The sequence below is a fragment of the Macaca mulatta genome, chromosome 9, assembly GCF_049350105.2.
Source record: "Macaca mulatta isolate MMU2019108-1 chromosome 9, T2T-MMU8v2.0, whole genome shotgun sequence".
NCBI lineage: Eukaryota > Metazoa > Chordata > Mammalia > Primates > Cercopithecidae > Macaca > Macaca mulatta.
This window is the reverse complement of record NC_133414.1, coordinates 28,340,119-28,363,763: the sequence shown is the minus strand read 5'-3', so window position 1 is coordinate 28,363,763 and position 23,645 is coordinate 28,340,119. Positions and strand designations below refer to the sequence as shown.

The 23,645-nt window shown below is 36.1% G+C and overlaps 1 protein-coding gene across 22 annotated transcripts in view; it reads left to right on the top strand.

The window, feature by feature from the left end:
• ANKRD26 (ankyrin repeat domain containing 26) overlaps nucleotides 1-23,645 on the top strand; it is a 94,556-nt gene that overhangs the window by 48,390 nt on the left and 22,521 nt on the right. For 9 of the 22 annotated variants that reach the window (XM_077946046.1, XM_077946043.1, XM_077946053.1 and 6 more), the window contains 11 exons: nucleotides 3,318-3,484; nucleotides 5,735-5,887; nucleotides 8,015-8,048; nucleotides 8,628-8,769; nucleotides 12,336-12,549; nucleotides 13,963-14,146; nucleotides 15,006-15,143; nucleotides 16,626-17,582; nucleotides 18,160-18,312; nucleotides 22,566-22,636; nucleotides 22,997-23,090. In XM_077946046.1, coding sequence (XP_077802172.1) covers nucleotides 3,318-3,484; nucleotides 5,735-5,887; nucleotides 8,015-8,048; nucleotides 8,628-8,769; nucleotides 12,336-12,549; nucleotides 13,963-14,146; nucleotides 15,006-15,143; nucleotides 16,626-17,582; nucleotides 18,160-18,312; nucleotides 22,566-22,636; nucleotides 22,997-23,090 — 2,307 coding nt within the window. Of the gene's footprint in view, nucleotides 1-165; nucleotides 1,258-3,317; nucleotides 3,485-5,734; nucleotides 5,888-8,014; nucleotides 8,049-8,627; nucleotides 8,770-12,335; nucleotides 12,550-13,962; nucleotides 14,147-15,005; nucleotides 15,144-16,625; nucleotides 17,583-18,159; nucleotides 18,313-22,565; nucleotides 22,637-22,996; nucleotides 23,091-23,645 lie in introns of all 22 variants that reach the window. The other 13 variants (XM_077946047.1, XM_077946044.1, XM_077946045.1 and 10 more) reach the window with 3 other exon arrangements.

The window sequence follows — 23,645 nt, the reverse complement described above, 5'->3', positions numbered from 1 at the left end:
AACTTTGCTAGTTCATGCTTTTCTTCTATTTTAGGCTAAGACAAATTAGTTTTTACTTCTTAGTTACTATTCCAGTGATTTGGGAGTAACTAAACGTAGATTAAGTTTAACAGTTAAATTTTAATTATTTCCTAATTGTTCTTTGTCCGTACTTGATTACTCAAGGATAAAGTTATTTTAAAAACATGCACCCTGACAGAAAAGACGTCTGAAAAACAAAACAAGCAAATTAATCTTTCACTTTCACGTCTGCAAAAAATGTCTCAAGAACCAGAACTGAATAAGGAGTGTGATAGAGAGGATGTATCTGTATATTCAGGACTTCCTGGTGTGCAAAACGGTGAAGAAATGTCAACCAAACAAGGCAAATTAGAGTGGAAAAATAACTTAAAACTCATCACAAATGAGTTAAAGCAGAGCTGTGGTGAAACTTGTGAAAAATACAAAATTACTGCTTATCCTGGGGAAGAGCCACTACATGATAACTCTAAAGGAGGCGCAAACTTAAAGGAAGTACCCTCTTCTTTGACAAATAATATAGTTGATTGTGATGGAAAAGATTCTCCTGTCTCTGTACTATACCAGGCATTGCCTGAACAAAAAGAACCCAGTCTCGAAAATGGCTTTTCATCTCCTTCATACTCTGGGTCCCCAGACTATGTCTGCCAGTCATATTCTAAGACTTATTTAAATGAAAATAAATTAGGCCATGGAAATGTTAACAAACCACACACTGAGCATGTTTTTAACACAGATGAGAATTTTTATAATGATAGAGAAAATAAAAAAGTAAGGAACCCAGAAGTAGTTACAGGTGAAATGAAAGAAGAATTTGATATGCAAATGACAAAAAATATGAACCAAAGTACCACTAATTGGAAATTAGACATCAGACGTGTGCCTCAGTCTAGTGATCCAAAAAGACCTTTTGATTTGATCTGCTCCAAAGAAATGAAGCATATGATTCAAATAAAAAGGCACAGGATTTCTGCTGGTACAGACGCTTATAAGAAAACAAAACCAATACAGAACTTGTTCCAGAAGCCATTATATGATCATTGCAGTGCTCATAACTATAAAAGCATGGAACCTGAATTAGAAAATGTGAGGTCTTCTCTACCACATAGTGAGAGAACATCAAAAGTATCTCTAAAAGAAGAATTACAGCAAGATATGCAAAGGTTTAAAAATGAGATAGGCATGTTAAAAGTAGAGTTCCAGACTTTGGAGAAAGAAAAAGTCCAACTTCAGAAAGAGGTAGAGGTTTGCTTGCTGCTACTCTTTGTTTTTTCTCTATCAATTATTTGATCCATTCTGATTTTCTGCTTATGAAGAGCTCAAGTATAAAATGGTGTTACCTAAATATGTAATTGTGTGTAGAAATAGATTATTTCTTCTAAGTAACAGGAGTTAAGGAAAATGTTCTCAAAATCTTTGTTCCTTAATCAACTTAAGAAGTCTATGAATCTTCGCTCTTCTAAGTGACATATGGACTGGGAAACTAATTTAGCCATATACCATGTGACCTTGTGAACCAGTGTAAGTGTAAAGGAAATTGCTTTATGAAAGGTAATAAGTGCTAGGGTTTTTTTCCCTATTGACTTAAAAATTAATTCCTTTTATTTAAACAACAACATGGCAATACAGTGGGAAAGAAGCAGTGACTAAAAGAGATATAAAAATGTTTCTAGCCCTGAGTATTGTAACAAATATTCCCAGCCAAAGGGATCTTTTTAATGCGAGCTTATCTGTTTGACTCAAGCTGTTGGAGTTTATAATTCCATTCTGATCACTTTAAAGATTTTTGACAACAAATACATACACTTTTACATGTTTTTTAAATCACCAGTCAAACATTTCTGTAGAACCAGACCTTTACATTACGTTGTTTAATAAAATATGATAAGTTTGGGCATGTATACCATATAAGTAGCATAAATCCTCAGGCAGCAATTTAGTATTTAACTCCAAAGTAGAAAGCTGAGTTCTGTACATTGAGTTTTAAAGATAAACAATAATCTGCAGATATTCTTTTTTTTCTTTCTTTATTTCTTTTTTTTTTTTTTTTTTTGAGACAGAATATCACTCTATTGCCCAGACTGGAGTGCAATGGCATGATCTTGGCTCACTGCAACCTCCGCCTCCCGAGTTCAAGCCATTCTCCTGCCTCAGCCTCCTGAGTAGCTGAGATTACAGGCGTGCACCACCACACCCGGCTAAGTTTTGTATTTTAGTAGAGACCGGGTTTCACCATGTTGGCCAGGCTGGTCTTAAACTCCTGACCTCATGATCTGCCTTCCTTGGCCTCCCAAAGTGCTGGGATTACAGCGTGAGCCACATTCTTCTTTAAAAGTAAAAGTAGATGAGGTTACCCACACCCTGCTATGGCTTTAAATTACTTTGCCAGTGTCACGCTTTTAATTCATCTGATTAATTTGATGAATTTATCTGGTAATTTATCTGATTCAGCATTATGGAGTTATATCATCTCTTTTGGTGCCATAAAATGCTAGATAATGCCACTTTAGGAGCTCTGGATGGATCATTTAATCTTTCTTGTTTTACTCCCATTATCAGTAGATAATGGGGCTAACTTAGATAATTAATACTTATACTGTGTATCCTCCAACTATAAAATTTTATGGTTATTGAATGTGAAATTTGGGAAGCATCTCATTCTCCAGAATTCCACACCAGCAACTCAGCACTTTCACTCTGTTCCTTATGTTGTGGCAAACTTTGGTTTCTGTGTTTCAGTGAGCACCTTCGCCTTGTTGATATCCCAGGATCCAAATGAAAAAAAGAATTATAAAAGACACTGGGGAAAAGAATAGCTTAGTGCAGAAAGGGGAAAGATTCCTTTCTCTTCCTGGAGCAATGTCACATCCTCTACATCTGGCTGCATAGTGTAAAATCCAGGTGGTAAAGGCAGAAGAAGATGCATCTTGTGTCTTTGTCTTTTTATTTCTCTGTTTCTGCCAGTAAAATGGAGTGAAAATTCATAGTAGATAGTGAAGATTGGATGGGAATAAAAGCACAAAATTAAGAAGAGTCCTTGAAATTTTGGAAAATTATGTTTTACCCAAACAGAAATGAAGCAGACTTTACAAAAATTTCATTAATAAAATTATAATAATAGCTGATAATTATATAACAATTATATATACAATGATCCCATTAAAGTAAGCAGGAAATGTTTTTATTGGCTAAAGTTACCATAGTTAAACTGAGACAAATGATAAACTCAGTGAAAACAGAGAAATTCTTTTTGTTGAATAAAGTAATAGCAATTCCTTAGTATCAAACTTTCATCGAAGGTTGAAGAAGAAAGGAAAAAACACAGAAATAGTGAAATGGAAGTATCAGCAAACATACATGATGGTGCTACTGATAATGATGAAGATGATGGATTAATTCAAGAAGGAAGGAGTGGAGAAACTGATCATCAGCAATTTCCCAGGAAGGAAAATAAAGAGTATGCTAGGTAAGCCGATAGCATATTTAACAGCAGATAATTGTTATTGTGCTATAAAACTAATTCTAATTTGGACTAATATTCATGATTAATGAATATTATACTTTTATTATACAAGGGATATGCAACCTTGTCTTGTAATTAGAAAAAGGCAAATTAACAAACAATGAGATACCAGTTGTTTCAGTCATATTGATATTTTATTTAAAAAATAATACCCAGTGATGGCAAATGCGAGAAAAAAGGCATTCTCGTACACTGTTGGTAAATGAAATTGTAAATCCTGAGGGATAATTTAGTATGTATTAGAATTTCAAATATTTCCTATCTTTAACCTAACAGCTTCACTTCTGGGACTAGATTCTACAGGAAAATATGACTTATGTAAAAATGTACACACACAAGGACATTTATTATATATTATGTATAGTATACAGTAAGCCTATATGTAATATATATAACATGTTAAAGATAAATATGTATTTTAAGGATATTTATATAAACACATTACATATATACATATGTATGTTAAGGATATTTATTATAGTATCCCAAATGTTGGGCTCTCAAATTAATCTGAATTACAATCTGTGAATTCACCAGTGTTTGAGAAAGCCCTGCACAGAGGCATCTGTAGTCCATGTAAACATTTCAGTATATTGGGTATTTTTAGGGGCTCACGCTCAACTCTTAACACAGTGGGAAATTTCAGTCTCTGTAAATTATGTAGGTATAGATAGTGATATCCTTGTGCATGTTTTTAGACCATAAAAAAGTAGTTATGACTGGGCGCGGTGGCTCATGCCTGTAATCCCAGCACTTTGGGAGGCTGAGGCAGGTGGATCACTTGAGGTCAGAGTTCCGGACGAGCCTGGAAAACATGGTAAAACCCCATCTCTACTAAAAATACAAAATTAGGCAGGCGTGGTGGCAGGCGCCTGTAAACCCAACTACTGGGGAAGCTGAGGCAGGAGAATCGCTTGAACCTGGGAGGCAGAAGTTGCAGTGAGCCAAGATTGTGCCACTGTACTCCAAACTGGACTCCATCTTTTGGAGACTCCATCTCCAAAAGTAATAATAATAATACTTACAGATTTTCTGGTGGTAAATTTAACTAGGCTAAAAGTCTATAAAAGTTACCAAATTCTTTTCTTTTCTTTTTTTGAGATGGAGTTTTGCTCTTGTTGCCCAGGCTGGAGTACAGTGGCGCGATCTCAGCTCACTACAACCTCTGTCTCCCGTGCTCAAGCAATTCACCTGCCTCAGCCACCCAAGTAGCTGGGATTACAGGCCCGTGCCATCACACCAGACTAATTTTTTTGTATTTTTAGTAGAGATGGGGTTTCACCATCTTGGCCAGCTGGTCTTGAACTCCTGACCTCGTGATTCACCCGCCTCAGCCTCCCAAAGTGCTGGGATTACAGGCATGAGCCTCCGTGCCCCACCCATTATTTTATTTTCAAACAAAATCATAACTAATCAGAATATTGCTATTTTGGAGCTGCATATAATGACATACAGGTATTCTAAAAGTAAGGGTTTTTTCCCCCATCCAGATATTTTCCTGATTTCTTCTTTCATGTTATATGTGTATCATTCTATTTTTAAAACTTTGTTTAAAAAAAAACTTCATTTAAGTGAAACGTTATATTTAAAAACAAAACCAAAAATATAGCCCAAATCTAATTGCTACTTCCATGTCTAAAGATCATTGCTTGTGAGCTCTAGCCTTTTACTGTAGCATTCAAGTTTAGTGTAGCATTCACCTCTCTCTAGTTTCTTTTTTTTCTTTCAAGTTCCTAGGAAACATCTAGACGCTGTGGGCCTAATCTCTGCTCACCTTCTATCTCTAAGTAGAATGGTTTTCTCTCACTTTTTTGTCTTGTGAACTCCTCTATTTTGTCTCTTCTGTTTTAAAACTGTCCTTATGCTCAGATGTACCTTTTCATATATTAGTTCTTACATATCACATTTTATCATAATGGTATGATAAAATTATGGTTTTTGAAGCAGGGAATATACATTTCCTCTTATGTTGTTAGTAATTTGTGTTTTTTCAATTAGTGAATGAATTGAGGTGGAGGAAATGTTGGAATTTTATAAAAATTTTTTGTTTGTCAGAATTATTAGAAAACATTGGCTTTTTAATGGATTTTTAAATTTTTTTTATTCTTTTTTGTTCCTTAACTCTCTTTCTGCATTTTGTTTCTTTTTTTCTTTTTTCTTATGTAACTGTCACTTCCCATGGATTTTTTAAAGTAGTGGTCCTGCCTTGCAAATGAAGGCAGTAAAGAGAACCTCGAAAGAATCTGTGAATTCACCAGTGTTTGAGAAAGCCGGTTTACTAACTGGTGGCCTGCTACAAGTGGATGATGACAGCAGTTTAAGTGAAATAGATGAGGACGAAGAAAGGTAAAATCTGTGATTTCTTTATTTCTCTATGGAGGAAGGTTAGTAATAATTTTTTTTCTGAAAATAGAATGATGTAGTCTCCCAAAGCTAGAGAATATCGACTGTTTCCATGCTGCCGAAAGATTAAGATGAGGACAACTTTGACAAGCAGCAGTTTCAATAAATGGTCACCATGGAGCCCTGACTGTAGTGGATGGGCTTTGACAGTGTTTGAGAGAACTTGGATTGAGAGGCAGTAGGTAAACGGGTGGTAACTGAAGAAGAATGTGGGATTCAAGGGAGCCTTCTTTCTTTTTTATTTTAAAACGTAAGCTTTTAGAGTATATTTACATGCTTTTGGGAGTGACCCAGTAGAGAAGGAAATGCTTATGAAATTTAGTTTTGTTTGCATGTCTAAGCCTCAAAAAGCTTGATCCTTTATCTTTTAAAGATTTATAATAAACTAACTGTTCTTAGAACTTCTATTTATGTAGTTTTTTGCTGTATAAAAAGAGATTGTTCATTTAGAATTGTTTCAGAAATGGAATATTCTTATATAATTGAATGTGTTGATGACGATCTAAAAGTTAAACTATCGTATATGGATTTTAAAAAATTAATAATAAACATGCAAACCATGTAGGTCATACTGAATTGAATTTAAATAATTCTTGGTAATTGAAGATATCAGAGTACTTTTGACAATAGCATCATGAACAGCTATGATTTTGTAAGATCAGGTGTATTAACTTAATAGTTGTTTAGATTCTGGGGAGAAGGGGAGGATTTTGTTTATGTACCGTAGAAAATTAAACCATTGACAATCTATCACAGACTTATTTTTAGGTTATAAAGTTCTAAAATATTAAAAACCATGTTGCCTTATGCTAATAGTGTCATTGACATATATTGTATGCTCAATAAGGATTTTTTTTTCTTTTTTTTTTTTTTTTTTTTTTGTCAGAGTCTTGTTCTGTTGCCCAGGCTGGAGTACAGTGACATGATCTCAGCTCACTGCAACCTCCGTCTCTTGGGTTCAAGCAATTCTCATGCCTCAGCCTCCCAAGTAGCTGGGACTACAGGTGCACACCACCATGCCTGGCTATTTTTTGTATTTTTAGTAGAGACAGGATTTTGCCATGCTGGCCAGGCTGGTCTTGAACTCCTGACCTCAAGTGATCTGCCCACCTTGGCCTCCCAAAGTGCTGGGATTACAGGCGTGAGGCACCATGCCCAGCTTCAGTAAGGATTTTTGAATGCATGAATAAAGAGTTGAGTAGATGAATGAATGAACGTTGATGAATTTCTTTAGAAAAAATAAATGTTGAGCTTATTGAAAGTAGGTTTCCAAATTGGCTAGATATAAGGTCTTTTTATTTTAAAAATATTTACAAGATTAAAAAATTATTATTTATAATTATAACCAGAAATAGAATGAAAATATAGATTCATCTGCTATCATATCACTTAAAACACTTGAAAATAAATATTACTTTCACAGCACAGCAAAATATGTTTCAGAGCTAGAATTTTAGGGTTTGAATTTTGGGTCTGCTACTGACCAGCAATATGTGCTTGGGCAAATTACTTGGCTTTTCTGTGCCTAGTTTCTTCCTTTATAAAATATCTAATATTTTATCAACCTCACAGAATTATTGTTAGGATTAAAATGAGTTTAACGTACAGTGCTTAGAATAATGCATAGTACCTGCATTGTGACTCCTGAAAAAAGCTAATATCGTCATTCAAAAAGGGTTTCCCTCGTGTAAGGGTGTTAAGCTCGTTTTTATTGAAAAGGTCAATACCAAAAAAAACCTGGTATATTTCTTTCTATTGAGTAACGCAAGTAACACTGTGTTTTCCTTTTGCTTTGACTGTCAGGAAGCTTGATCTAAATTTGTTTGTTATGATATTAGTATATTTTTCTTGTCCCTTACTTTTACTTTTTCTGTTTATGGTTCAATACCCCTTGTAGAAAATTATTATCTTTTATATTACCTGTAAAAAATATTCCTGTGAACTTTATGAATAGGGTAAATAAATTACAAATGCAGAGCTTTTATTTAAAAAAACAATAATTTTAGATATTCCTTACATTTTACATATTTACTATTTGCCTGAAAGGTTTTTTTTTTTTTTTTTTTTTAGGCCTAGTAAGAAAACATCTAATGAAAAGAACAAGGTACTGTAAAAAATAAATTATCAAAATTATTGTTTAAAAAAATTATTATAAAAGATAAAGTGGGCTGGGACAGTGGCTCACACCTTAATCCCAGCACTTTGGAAGGCTAAAGCAGGAGGATTGCTTGACTCCAGGAATTTGAGACCAGCCTAGGTAACATAGTGAGAGCCTTGTCTTTACAAAAATTAAGAAAAAATTAACCAGGCATGGTGAGCATGCCTGTAGTCCCAGCTCCTTGGGAGGCTGAGGTGAGAGGATTGGTTGAGCCCAGGAATTTGAAGCTGCAGTGAGCTATGATCACGATGCTACACTCCAGCCTGGGTGATAGAACAAGACCCGATGTCAAAAAAAAGAAATGAAAAAAAAAACAGAGAATCTTTTGTTGTAAAGACATTTACTTTGAAAAACTGATTAAGAAGCACTAGCCGTTGATAATATATCCTTTTAACTAAAATCAGTTCTTTTAAAGAAATACCTGTGTTTTTGCTCATATAGACAGATGGATAATTACCACTTCTGTATGTGCTATAAATATTTGGGGGACATTTTGAAACAGTGTTATTTATTTCAACCCCATAGGTCAAAAACCAAATACAGTCTATGGATGATGTTGATGACTTAACTCAGTCATCTGAAACAGCCTCAGAGGATTGTGAGCTGCCCCGCTCTAGTTACAAGAATTTTATGTTGCTCATTGAACAACTTGGAATGGAGTGTAAAGGTAGGCCCATTGCAGAAATTTAAGGCCTTTTTATGTATCCCACTGTAATGTATGCAAAGTAATAAAGTGAAATGTATGCACACTTAGCATACCTTATGCTGTGTTTAATTGGTGGCTACAGTGCTGCCACTGTGCAAAGCTGAAGAGATCTTTATATAATATATTCTTGATATTATTCCTTTGTTAGCTATGTTTTTTGCAGGGATTTTTTTCTCCCAGTTTGTGGCTTGACTTTTCATTCTCTCTTTTTTTTTTAATTTTATTTTTTAATTGTTTTGTTGACTTTTCATTCTCTTAATGGTATCTTTTGAAGAGAAGAAGTTTTTAATTTTGATTAAGTCCAATTTATCTGTTTAATTATGGATTTTGCTTTTTGTATCGCATTTAAGAAGTCTTTGCTTAACACAGGGTCACAAAGATTTCCTCCTATGCTTTTTTTCTAGAAGTTTTATAGCTTTAGGTCTTTCTTTGGACAAAATCTCACTCTGTCACTCAGGCTGGAGTGCACTGTAACTGCAACCTCCACCTCCCAGGTTCAAGCGATTCTTGTGTCTCAGCCTCCTGAGTAACTGGGATTATAGGCGTGTGCCACCGTACCCAGGTTTTTTTGTTTGTTTTGGGGTTTTTTTGTGTGTTTTTTTGTTTGTTTATTGTGTTTGTTTATTTTCTTGTTTTTTGGGATGGAGTCTCGCTCTGTCACCCAGGCTGGAGTGCAGTGGCGCGATCTCGGCTCACTGCAAGCTCTGCCTCCTGGGTTCACTTTATTCTGCTGCCTCAGCCTCCCAAGTAGCTGGAACTACAGGCGCCCGCCACCAGGCCTGGCAAATTTTTTGTATTTTTAGTAGAGACAGGGTTTCACCATGTTAGCCAGGATGTTCTTGATTTCCTGACCTTGTGATCTGCCCGCCTTGGTCTCCCAAAGTGCTGGGATTACAGGCGTGAGCCACCCACTGTGCCCTGCCGGCTTTTTTGTATTTTTAATAGAGGCGGGATTTCATCATGTTGGCCAGGCTAGTCTCAAACTCCCGACCTCAAGTGATCCGCCCACCTTGGCCTCCCAGAGTGCTGGGATTACGGGCATGAGCCACCGTGCCCAGCCAGTTCTGGGTCTTATATTTAGGTCTGTGATCCATTTTGAGTTCCTATTTTTGTATGGATTGAAGTATAGATTCAAGTTCATCTTTTTGGATATGGATATGCAATTGTTTCAGCATCATACGTCAGAAAGGCTAGCCTTTTCCTACTGCATTTGCCATTGTGCCTTTGTCAAAAATAAGTTGACTGCATACATGTGGGTCTACTTCTCAACTCTATTGTGTTCCATTGATCTACAGATGCTCCTGAGTTTTATCTCAGGTTTTTGGTTTTTTGTTTTTTGGCTTATAAGCTATGACTCTTTGTTTTGCTATCTTAGTGGTTGCTTTAGGATTTATAGTATATGACTTGAACTTATCACAGTCTACCTTCATATAATATCATACCACATCATATATGTATAATTTTGTTATAGTTCTGGTATACAGTATAATTATAATAGTAGGCTTTCATTTTTTTCTCTCCTAGCCATATCCTTTCTGAATCTGTGGGATTATAGTTAATTTATTAAGTCTAGGAAGTTTTGGCCAATTTTTCTTCACTTTTTTTTTTTTCTGTCTCTCTTCCTCCCTCTTTGGGGGCTTATATATTAGCTGCTTGGATTTTTTTCCATAGTTCATTGGTGTCTCAAAGTTATGAATCTTTTCTTTTGTGATGGTTCATCTGTGTTTATTTCCATCGAATTTAGTTTTCTTTTTTTTTTTTTTTTTTTTTTTTTTGAGACGGAGTCTCACTCTGTCCCCCTTGCTGGAGTGCAGTGGCCGGATCTCAGCTCACTGCAAGCTCCGCCTCCCGGGTTCAGGCCATTCTCCTGCCTCAGCCTCCCGAGTAGCTGGGACTACAGGCGCCCGCCACCTCGCCCGGCTAGTTTTTTTGTATTTTTTAGTAGAGACGGGGTTTCACTGTGTTAGCCAGGATGGTCTCGATCTCCTGACCTCGTGATCCACCCGTCTCGGCCTCCCAAAGTGCTGGGATTACAGGCTTGAGCCACCGCGCCCGGCTAATTTAGTTTTCATCTTTGACATTGTAATTTGCATCTCTACAAGTGCAATCTGGTTTTTTAAAAAATATCTTCCATGCCTCCACTTGTCTTCTTGAGCTTTATTTTGGGGTACAGTTGAATTCCATATAAACAGCTTGACTTTTTCCTATCTTGCTTCTATGATTTGGGCTAATTCCCCACTCCTGAGGCAATACCTTTCTGATTATTCATTGTCTTGAGAAGTATGAGTTTTTCCAGCCTGACTGTGGGAATGAATACCCTTCTTGGTGCTGTGGAAGCACCAGGCAGGATTTCCTCTCTTTTTTTAGGTGGTTTTTTCTTTGGTTTCAGATAGTTTCCTGGCATACATGCACTGTTTATTACACTGCTCAATACCCAAGAGGGGATCTCTGGAGATCTCCAGGGTTCTTTCTCTGTATCTCTCATTCCTCTCTAGTGTCCTGTGATCTCTGTCTACTTTGCGTTTACCAGACTCTCAGCTTCATCACTTCAACTCAGGGAGTTTGCTGGACTTTATGTCAGTTTTTCCTCCCCACGTCATGGCCTGGAAACTCTGAAGGCCGGGCTCTGGGCATTCATAAGACCATAAGACTTACTTCCTTTGTTTCTTTTCTTTTCTTTCTTTTTTTTTTTTTTTTGAGACAGAGTCTCACTCTGTCGCCCAGGCTGGATTACAGTGGTGCAATCTCAGCTCACTGCAACCTCCGCCTCCTGGGTTCAAGCAATTCTCCTGCCTTAGCCTCCCAAGTAGCTGTGATTATAGGCACCTGCCACCACGCCCTGCTAATTTTTGTATTTTTAGTAGAGACAGGGTTTCACTATGTTGGCTAGACTGGTCTCGAACCCCTAGCCTCAGGTGATCTGCTCACCTCACCTCCTAAAGTGCTGGGATTACAGGTGTGACCCACCGTGCCCAGCCACTTCTTTTGTTTCTTGTCTGTCAAGGATCATTGTGTTCATTGCCTGAGTCCACTGTCTTGAAACTCATTGTTTCATGTATTTTGTCTGTTTTGTCTTTGGTCATTTCAGGAAAGAAGGAAAGTTAGTACTTGAAGCAGACTGCACTAGAGGCTCAGCACATACCACAGACTGGCTAGATGCTTTTCTTCCCCCTTTGCTGAACTGCTGCCTTCTCGTCCTTCATTTCTCATTGTAGCCACCTCTCCTTCAGGGAAATCTTACCTGGGCCCAGTATAGATCAAATTATCTTTTGTGGTCATAGAACTCTTGCTTCCTTACAGCATCTATCTGAATTCATAATTGTGACTTTTTTTGTCTTTCTTAACTATACTTTAAGCTAAGCAAGTGCAGAGGTCTTGTCTGTTATATCTGCAGAGCTTAGTTTAATGTCTTCCACATTGTAGGCCCTCAGTATATAATTGGTCAGTGTCTTAATGAGTTACAGTGTATAGTGTGTTATATGCGAAAAGTACTCATATATTTCTGTCTTGTTTTCTCCCTGATACAGATTCTGTTAGCCTATTGAAAATCCAGGATGCAGCTCTTTCGTGTGAAAGATTATTAGAGCTTAAAAAAAATCACTGTGAACTACTTACAGTAAAAATTAAAAAAATGGAAGATAAGGTTAATGTACTACAAAAGGAGCTATCTGAAACAAAAGAAATAAAATCACAGTTAGAGCATCAAAAAGTTGAATGGGAACGAGAACTGTGCTCTTTGAGGTATGATAGCCTAGTTTTAAAGAAATGTTTAACTATTTGTACTAAAGATATATAGAATTCTTGTAATTGCTGACTTACCTTCTGGGGCTTAGCAGGGAAGAAAGCTTAGTCTTGTGGAGTGTGAAATTCTTGGAAATAATATAACTAGTTCTTAACTATGAACATCTACTAAATATATATTCTTTTAAATCACTTTAATGGCTATGTAGAAGTTTGTCATACAGAAGTCTCGTTATTTATTTATTAGAAAAAGTTTTGGGTTTACAATTTTTTTGTATTATAGTTAATGCTGGAAGGAATACCTTTTTATAAATCTTTTTCTATATTTCTAATTATTTACTTTGAATAAATTCTTCAATATAGAATTGTTTATAGGAATTTTTTTTAAAAAGGCCTTTGATCCAGATTTTTAAATTGTTCTCAAGAAAGTTTATGTTAATTTACGTTTCAATTAATAGAGAATGAAATGCCCATTTTTTCAACCTAAATTTTTTTTTTTTTTTTGAAATGGAGTCTTGCTGTGTTGCCCAGGCTGGAGTGCAGTAGCGTGATTTCGGCTCACTGCAACATCTGCCTCACGGGTTCTCTTGCCTCAGCCTCCTGAGTAGCTGGGATTACAGGCGCATGCCACCACACCTGGCTAATTTTTTATATCTTTAATAGAGATGTGGTTTCACCCTGTTGGCCAGGCTGGTCTCGAACTCCTGACCTCAAGTAATGTGCCCTCCTCAGCCTCCCAAAGTGATAAGATTACAGGCATGAACCACTGGCACCTGGCCAAAAAGATAATTTTCTTTTTTTTTTTTTTTTTTTTTGAGACGGAGTCTTGCTCTGTCACCCAGGCTGGAGTGCAGTGGCCGGATCTCAGCTCACTGCAAGCTCCGCCTCCCGGGTTTACGCCGTTCTCCTGCCTCAGCCTCCCGAGTAGTTGGGACTACAGGCGCCCGCCACCTCGCCCAGCTAGTTTTTTTGTATTTTTTAGTAGAGACGGGGTTTCACCGTGTTAGCCGGGATCGTCTCTCGATCTCCTGGCCTCGTGATCCGCCCGTCTCGGCCTCCCAAAGTGCTGAGATTACAGGCTTGAGCCACCGCGCCTGGCCCAAAAAGATAATTTTCAACTTGCATCTTTATTGAATCATTTCCAATATCCTTTTCCATAATATTTACCAGAAGTACTTGTAACAGAAACCTACCAGTTAACAGAATGTTCTTTCATCACTGCCTTTCAAGTATATATGTCCTTTGGAAAAGACTGAAGTGAGAAATTAAAAATCGGAGAACTAGAAAGGAAAGATATTCAAGAACACAGAAATTGTATTAGGGTGATAAACCAACATATGAAGCAGCAGATCACACAATGAACTTTTTATTTTGTAACAATACAGATTTTAAGATAAGCATCTTTAACTGCAGATTTAGCTTAAACCAAGAAGAAGAGAAGAGAAGAAATGCTGATATGTTGTATGAAAAAATTAGGGAACAGTTAAGAAGGAAAGAAGAGCAATATAGGAAAGAAGTTGAAGTGAAACAACAGCTTGAACTGAGTCTCCAAACACTGGAGATGGAATTGAGGACTGTAAAAAGTAATTTGAATCAGGTAAATTAATTTTGGATAAAAATTTCATATTTTTAACTTTATTTCATCACTATTACTTATGCTTTTGATTTCATATATATTATCTAGGTTTAAAACAAAAATGTTATCTCATCTTAAGCTGACCTATGACCTTTATAACTAAAATTATTCATGATAAATCTTGGCACCTAATAGATGCTCAGACTCTGTTTTCTGAATGAAGGAATGGAGGATAAGTTGAGTTTAATCACTAACATAAATGTTAATTTAGGCATTTAATGTTAAAATACAGGCTAAATATCTCTAAAATTATGATGAAACTAGTAAAATGTTTGACATTTTATTTCACAATTCTTTATTTGCCTGTATTTAAGAACCGTTTTTGCTCTTTGATGAATTTAGCTGACATTTATATGATTAAAATTTGAGTAATTCTTGAGTAATAAAGGTTCTTGCATTTTAATATGCGATTTCCTTTTTTTTTTTTTTTTTTTTTGAGATGGAGTCTCGCTCTGTCGCCCAGGCTGGAGTGCAGTAGCCGGATCTCAGCTCACTGCAAGTTCTCCCTCCCGGGTTTACGCCATTCTCCTGCCTCAGCCTCCCGAGTAGCTGGGACTATAGGCGCCCGCCACCTCGCCCGGCTAGTTTTTTGTATTTTTTGATAGAGACGGGGTTTCACCGGGTTAGCCAGGATGGTCTCCATCTGACCTCGTGATCCACCCGTCTCGGCCTCCCAAAGTGCTGGGATTACAGGCTTGAGCCACCACGCCCGGCTGCTATTTCCTTTTTATAAGTTTTTTTTGTTTTAAAATTCTGCTCTTGATTAACCTTTTAGACTTTTAAAAAATGCTAATAGACCCAAAACTTAATATATCTCTAGGTCATACAAGAGCGAAATGACACTCAGAGGCAACTTTCTCGAGAACAGAATGCCAGAATGTTACAAGATGGAATTCTGACCAGTCACCTTTCCAAACAAAAGGAGATTGAAATGACTCAAAGGAAAATGAATTCTGAGGTATTTCTATTTCCTTTAGTCATTTCCTTTTAGTCATTTAGTCATTATATATATACACATATATAAATGTGTATATATGTATTTGTGTGTGTATATGTATTTGTATGTGTATATATTTTAAAAACCAACTATATATGCATCTTGGAAAGTATTGAGGATTTTTAAGCCATATATGTACATCTTGGGGGTGGTGGTAGCGTTTTTGATCCATTGGATAAAGTGATGTTCTTAATTCAGCTCCACTTGTCTGCAGCAGTCAAGTAACAACATTCAGAATGGCCTCATCCAAAGGAGAAGCTTTTAATATCTTCCATAGGAATTGATGGTCTTTCCACAATCTCAAAACCCTTGCTACTAACAATAAATGCTTGAGTTTTTGGAAGTGATTTCATCACCTTGATATATTAATGGAGAGGTTAGTTTATTACTTCCACCCACAGGAAGGGAGGAAAAGTACAGCCAGTTCAGTGACCATATTTTGGATATTAATCTTCTCACTTTTGAGAAGAGTAATAGTGTGCTCTAAGTAGTATCTTATTTTGGTACAAAGAGCTTTTGAAACAATGATATGCCATGATATATACTTAGTGATAATTTAGTAATAAGTATTTTGTTCCTAGTAAAACAGTTCGGCATATTTCTCCCTGTTTCACATTATTACAGTTTCAAACATTATGAAGAGGAAACGAAAGTTATTGCGACAACAAATCATCTCATGATTTTCTAAGAGGAGCTCTACAGATTTTGTCCTATTTACCATTAGTGTTGTGAAATAAAAGTCTTCTTTTGTATTTAAATATTTATACCACAGAAATAACTGATTTAGTGAAAGAAGACTACAAATAGGGTCAGAAGCCCCAGGGAAAATCATACAGCTGCTTATATTTTTTTTAACTTTTCCTTTTCAAAATTGTGATACTAAATGAGTCCATTGATATAGTAGAAGTGCTTAGTACAATTCCTAGATTTATTATTCATCAATAAACTTAATTGTTATAACTGACTATAAAGATGTGAGAAAAGTAGAATATAGAATATTCTCAGAAAAAAGAAACCTGAAAAACTGCGGGAAATTTTGTCTGTCCAGATATATGCAGAGCCAAGGCTCTTACTATGGGTTGGTGTATGGGTTAGATATCAGAATATAAACCCAATTTTTTAATGTGATCAAATTATTAATCTTTTATGCTTTTGAATTTGTTGTACTTCAGGGAAAGGCCTTTCCAATTCTGAGATTCTTAAAAATTTTCTAGTGATTTCTGTTTTACTTTCATGGATTAATTGTCTTCAAATAAATTTTTGAACTTTGGGGAGTTAATGCTCTATAAGGTTTGAGTTTTCATCCAACTTTTTTTTTCAATTGGATATACACTTGTTGCAACCCTTTATTGTAAAATGTACAGCTTATTCTTTAATTTCAAAGGAAATCATGATATGTCATTTTCTTGGGTGCTAACTCAAAGTTTCCTTTGTTTTACTTAGACTTCTCATAGTCATGAAGAAGAAAAAGACCTACTGCATAAAAATAGCATGTTGCAGGAAGAAATTGCTATGCTAAGACTAGAAATAGACACGATAAAAAATCAAAACCAGGAAAAAGAAAAGAAATGTTTTGAGGACCTTGAAATTGTAAAAGAAAAGAATGAAGACCTTCAGAAGACTATAAAGCAGAATGAGGAAACATTAACACAAACAATATCCCAGTATAATGGACGGCTTAGTGTTCTGACAGCTGAGAATACAATGCTAAATTCTAAACTGGAGAGTGAAAAGCAAAGCAAGGAAAGACTAGAAGCAGAAGTTGAATCATACCGTTCGAGATTGGCTGCTGCTATACATGATCGTGATCAAAGTGAGACATCAAAAAGAGACCTAGAACTTGCTTTCCAGAGAGCAAGAGATGAGTGGTCTCGTTTACAGGACAAAATGAATTTTGATGCGTCTCACCTAAAAGATAACAATGAGATTCTTTCTCAACAACTATTTAAAACTGAAAGTAAACTCAATAGCCTAGAAATTGAGCTCCATCACACAAGAGACACCCTCAGAGAAAAGACTTTGGGTTTAGAACGGGTACAAAAGAACCTAAGCCAAACCCAGTGTCAAATGAAGGAAATGGAACAAAAGTATCAAAATGAACAAGTTAAAGTGAATAAATACATTGGAAAGCAGGAGTCTGTAGAGGAGAGATTGTCTCAACTACAAAGTGAGAATATGCTGCTTCGACAACAACTGGATGATGCCCACAACAAGGCTGACAATAAAGAGAAGACAGTGATTAATATTCAAGACCAGTTTCATGCTATTGTGCAAAAACTTCAAGCTGAGAGCGAAAAGCAAAGTCTTCTGCTAGAAGAAAGAAATAAGGAGTTAATCAGTGAATGTAATCACTTAAAAGAAAGACAGTATCAATATGAAAATGAAAAGGCAGAAAGAGAAGTAAGTATCAAGAAAGATAAATATTTTTCAAACCTCCCGAAAGAAAATTTAAAATAATATACGGTTATGTAGTTAACTATAAAAATAAATAGATAAGCTTATTTACGCTATCAGTTTAGAAACATCCCTTGTTTTCAGCAAATAAAAGAGCTGAGAGGTGCTTTACTTTGAGTAAAGACATTGTATCATCTATGAAATTTTGAGTTTTAAGTTACGAGCTGTTAATAGACTAGTATGAATAGTAAACTAATGTGAATAATGTAGTCTTTTACTGCTGAAGATAAAATTTTAATGTCTTTATGTTGCCACATCTTAAGAACATTTCCATTTATCTGTTTCATGGTGGCAGATAAATGGAAATGCTCATACCTGAAATGAGTATTTTGAAATTAAGATTCAATTAAGCGTGTTATTTTGACAGTTAATTCCAGATTTCCCAGATAAACTGAAGTATATTGCTATATCTCTTAATACTTTTCTGTCAGTAGCTTTTTATATATTTCAGTTGATGTAATTTTATTTTTATTCTTGTCAATTTGAATTGTCTAAAAAATCAGTAACAAAAATGTCTTATCAGGTTGTTGTGAGACAACTTCAACAAGAACTGGCTGATACCCTAAAAAAACAATCTATGTCAGAGGCTTCACTGGAGGTTACATCACGTTATCGTATTAATTTAGAGGATGAGACACAGGATTTAAAGAAGAAATTAGGTCAAATCAGAAATCAAGTATGTATGAAATTTAACATGTCAACAGTTAATCTATAACTGGTTAAATATATAGTGTTTTATCATACTAATTTAGTAGGTAACCTTCTTTTGTATTTTCGTTATAATTAATTTAAATTTTATTAACTTTTTTTTTTTCTTTGAGATGGAGTCTCGCTTTATCGCCCAGGCTGGAGCATGGTGGCACGGTGGCACGATGTCGGTTCACTGCAAGCCCCACTTCCCAGGTTCACACCACTCTCCTGCCTCAGCCTCCCGAGTAGCTGGGACTACAGGCGCCCGCCACCTCGCCTGGCTAATTTTTTTTTTTTTTTTTTTTTTTTTTTTTTTTAAGTAAAGACGAGGTTTGACCGTGTTAGCCAGGATGATCTCCATCTGCTGACCTCGTGATCCACCCGCCTCAGCCTTCCAGTGTGCTGGGATTACAGGCGTGAGCCACCGCACCAGGCCTAAATTTTATTATCTTTATAATACACTTGTTGCTTTTTTTTTTTTTTTGAGACAGTCTCACTCTGTTGCCCAGGCTAGAATACAGTGGCACTGTCTCAGCTCACTGCAACCTCCACCTCCCGGGCTCAAGTGATTCTCCTGCCTCAGCCTCCTGAGTAGCTGGCATTACAGGTGTGTGCCAGCATGCCCAGCTAATTCTTTTTTTTTTTTTTTTTTTTTGCGACAGAGTCTCACTCTGTAGCCCAGGCTGGAGTGCAGTGGCATGATCTTGGCTCATTGCAACCTCCGCCTCCTGGGTTCAAGCGATTCTCCTGCCTCAGCCTCCCGAGTAGCTGGGATTATAGGTGCCCACCACTAGGCCTGGCTAATTTTTGTATTTACAGTAGAGATAGGGTTTTGCGATGTTGGCCAGGTTGGTCTCAAACTCCTAACCTCAGGTGATCCACCCTCCTTGGCCTCCCAAAGTGCTGGGATTACAGGAGTGAGCCACCACGCCTGGCGTAATTTTTGTATTTTTAATAGAGACACGGTTTCACCATGTTGGCCAGGCTGGTCTCGAATTCCTGACCACACGTGTTCCACCTGCCTGAGCCTCCCAAGTGCTGGGATTACAGATGTGAGCCACCACACCTATCTTGTTTATTAAACTCTGACTTTCATTCTGCCATTTTTTCTTATAATTACACATTAAAAAAAATAATATTTACCCTTATGAAAGTTGAGAATTATACATCATTCCTCATGGAAGTTGAGAGAGTTTTTTTCCTGTTAAACAGTATTTTGTAGTGATTTTTCTATTGTCATGGTGAAGCAAACAAGATTAAGTTAGGGGATAATGTTTAATGGAATGTTCCAGAAAATTGTCTTATTTCTTATTTTCACTTTTGTGAATGGATACAGAATCTGTGTTGATTTATTTTATGGATTTCAAATTAATTTGTACAGAAAGGCCATTAACTTTTCTCCAAAATACAAATATTTTAGGTTAATTTATAAACTATTTAAAATAGGCATTTCCTTCATTTTCCTTTCATTTAAAATATATTATAAAAACATAGAAGTATTTAGATTATGTATAGTATGTATATCTAAAGTAGAGAATTAAGAAAATTATCTAGATCCCTCTTGGATTTTTAAAAAACAACATTGAGATATAATTTGCATACCATACAGTTCACTCATTTAAGGTGTAAAATTCAGTCTCTTAGATTATTTACAGAGTTGTGTAACCATCACCACAGTCAATTTTAGAACATTGTTATCACTCTGAAAAGAAACCCCACATCCCTTAGCCATCACTACCATCCCCGTCCGTGTCCCTCCACCTTCTCCAGTCCTAGGCAATCACTTTTTGTCTCCTTAAATTTGTCTGTTCTGAACATTTCATATAAATAGAGTCATACAATATGCAGTCTTTTATGAGTGGCTTCTTTTACTTAGCATGTTTCTGGGGTTCATCTGTGTTGTAGCACATATCAGTACTTCATTTCTTTTTGTTGTCGAATAATATTCTATTGTATGGCTATACCAGTTATCCATTCATCAGTGGATGGGCCTCTAGTTTGCACTTTTTGGCTACTGTAAATAATGCTGCGATGAACATTCATTTATAAGACATGTTTTTATTCTCCTGCCACTGGATTTTATCCTCAGGGTTAATCGGGCTGCTTTCACCATCTCCCTGCTTTACTTCTGCTGTTCTTCCTGTCTTTGCAGTTTGTATTCGTCTAGCCTCATTCCTTCAGACCTGGCACACAATTTCCCCTCCTTTGGGAAGCTTTCTCTGACTATTCTGGCTCTCATTGACCTCACATTTTAGCATTTTTTATCTAGTCTGTGTAGAACAATTTGCCCTTAATTTAACTTCAATTTTATTTTTTTCATGAGAGAGAAACTCATCTAATTATAAATTTGCCTACGAGGTGAATAATATCTGATATGCCTGTCACGTATCCTTGTATAAATTGAAAATATTTTAGCTTAGCAATTGTTAGGTTAAAATTACTTTATATTATACTAAGAATTTCTTTTTTGAGACGTTGATATAATAAAGCTTTTATTCTATTTTTATTATTTTATTTTTTTACAAGCCCATGACTAACATAGGTGGTTATTCTAAATATATTTTAAGTAATTAAATATAACTGGAAACCACTTAATCTAATAAAGGAAAGTTATTCAATCAAATGCTCATGTTTTTCTCACTATTAAAAAAATCTGGCCGGGCGCGGTGGCTCAAGCCTGTAATCCCAGCACTTTGGGAGGCTGAGGCGGGCGGATCACAAGGTCAGGAGATCGAGACCACAGTGAAACCCCGTCTCTACTAAAAAAACAAAAAATTAGCCGGGCGCGGTGGCGGGCGCCTGTAGTCCCAGCTACTCAGGAGGCTGAGGCAGGAGAATGGCGGGAACCCGGGAGGCGGAGCTTGCAGTGAGCCGAGATCGCGCCACTGCACTCCAGCCTGGGCAACAGCGTGAGACTCCGTCTCAAAAAAAAAAAAAAAAATCTAAATTTACATTTCTTTATTATGTAGCCAGAGCTGGGATTCATAGATTCATACCACTTTACCACCCAAAGAGCTCTGGCTGCAGCTTTTCTGATATGCCATGTGACATAACCTTAGCCTTAAGCTCATCAGAGTGCTTGCTAAAGCAGCTCAGCACAGATACTTGTTGGGAATGACTTGATTTAGGAACCTTGTTTTGCAGTAGAGTCCAGTGTTTTTAGTCCAGTGCTCTGATGGCCATGTAAGTTATGTACTACTCATTACAGGAGGTGCTGTTTACGTTGTGGTCATCGCCCACTGAGGAGAGCAGAGACAAAGTAATCTATAATTGTTTAAAGTACTGTTGGCTAGTGGAATTGGCGAAAGTTCTGTGAAGCACTAGGGGTGTATTCTGGGCCTCATGCTCCTCATTTGCTTTCACTTCCAGTGGTGTGAAGAATGATTCAGTGTAGCTATAGGAGACCACTTCCATTGGCATGCCAGCTGCCTAAAATATACAATTTTATTAGAACACAAAATACAGTAAAAATCACAAAAACAGCAAATATCATATATAGCTCACTATATGCCATGTACTCATCTAAGTACTTTATGTGCATATTCTTTGACTGAATCATCTTACCATCCTAGTGAAATAGATACTATTACTGTCACCATTTCTATTTTACCGATGAAGAAACTGAGACACTGAGCATTAATTTCTCAAGGTCACACAGCTGGTAACTGGTGGAGCTGGGATTCCCACCCAGCTATTCCAGCTTCTGTGTGGATACTGCCTCTCAATTTCATGAAACATCTAGTTGTCAACTAACATGTCATCATGTTAATTTTTATAATCACTGGTATCGCCATGGTCATTCACATCTATAAATATTAAAATTCTAGTTGACGTGGTGGTGCTTGGAATGCAAAAATATAGATGCTTACCGTAAGGTAATTTCCTGTCTTTCTCCATTTTACCAAGTTTGTAAATTTGAGTATTTATCTGATAAAATATAGTTTGAAAACAAGAATAATGTGTTTTAGTTGTAGAACGCAGGTTGATAAACTTTTCTGTAAAGGGCCAGTTAGTATTATTTTAGACTTTGGGAGCCATGGATACCTGCTGCAGCAAATCAGCTCTACAGCCACAGCACAAAAGCAGCCATAAACTACGCGTATTAAAGGAGTGTGACTGTGTTCCAATACAGTTTAGTTACAAAAAGAGGTGGTGGGCAGATTTTAGTAGATTATTATTTAGTAGATTATTTTACTAGATTATTAGTAAAGTGGTTTTTTTTTTTATTCTTTGTTTTAGTTGCAAGAAGCACAGGATCGACATACAGAAGCTGTCAGATGTGCTGAGAAGATGCAAGATCACAAGCAAAAGTAAAATTTAAAGCAGCACACAGAAAAACATGATTATTTATAGAGCAAATAAGCAGTTATTTATAGAGCAAATAAGCAGTGTAGTATGAGAATTATATCAGCTATGATCATAGGTACATCTGTGTGAAGTCAAGGAAAAATTTCAGCATTAAGCAATTTTGAAATGCACTTTTTAAATATTATCCTAGAATTTTGTGCATTATCCACAAACCACAACTAGAAAAATGATAGTTGCCGAATCACCTACTTTTGAAATCTTTAAGCATTTATGTAATTATGCCTTCAGGTGTTTGCTAAGAAATTACACAGTATTTTAAAAATTTATCTGTGAGAATAATTATTCTAAAATATACATTGCAGGCTTGAAAAAGATAATGCCAAGTTAAAAGTTACAATCAAAAAGCAAATGGACAAAATTGAGGAGCTTCAGAAAAACCTGTTAAATGCAAATTTGGTAAGTCAACCTCTTAATTTCTGTCATAGTGAAAAGGAATTTTATTGCTTTAGTAAGAGAAGTGGAGTATCCCTTATTTAAAGTACTTGAGACTAGAAGTATTTCACATTTTGGATTTTTTTTTTATTTTGGAATATTTGTACGTACATAATGAGATATCTTGGAGACAGGACCCAAATCTAAACATGAAATTCATTTGTGTTTCATATATACCTTATATATGTAGCCTGAAGTTAATTTTATGTAATATTTTTAAAATATTGTTATGCATGAAACAAAGTTTTGACCATGTTTTCACTGTGATATGTCACATGAGGTTAGGTATGGAATTTTCCATTTGTGGCATCCTGTCCACACTCAAGAGTTTCAGAGTTTGGAACATTTTGAATTTCAAATTTTCAGATGTTCCTCAACTGATAGATGGGGTTACATCCTCATAAACACATTATAAGTTGAAAATATTATAAGATGAAATTTAATACACCTACCAAACATGATAGCTTAGCCTTAAACCTGCTCTGAACACGTACATTAGCCTACAGTTTGACAAAATCA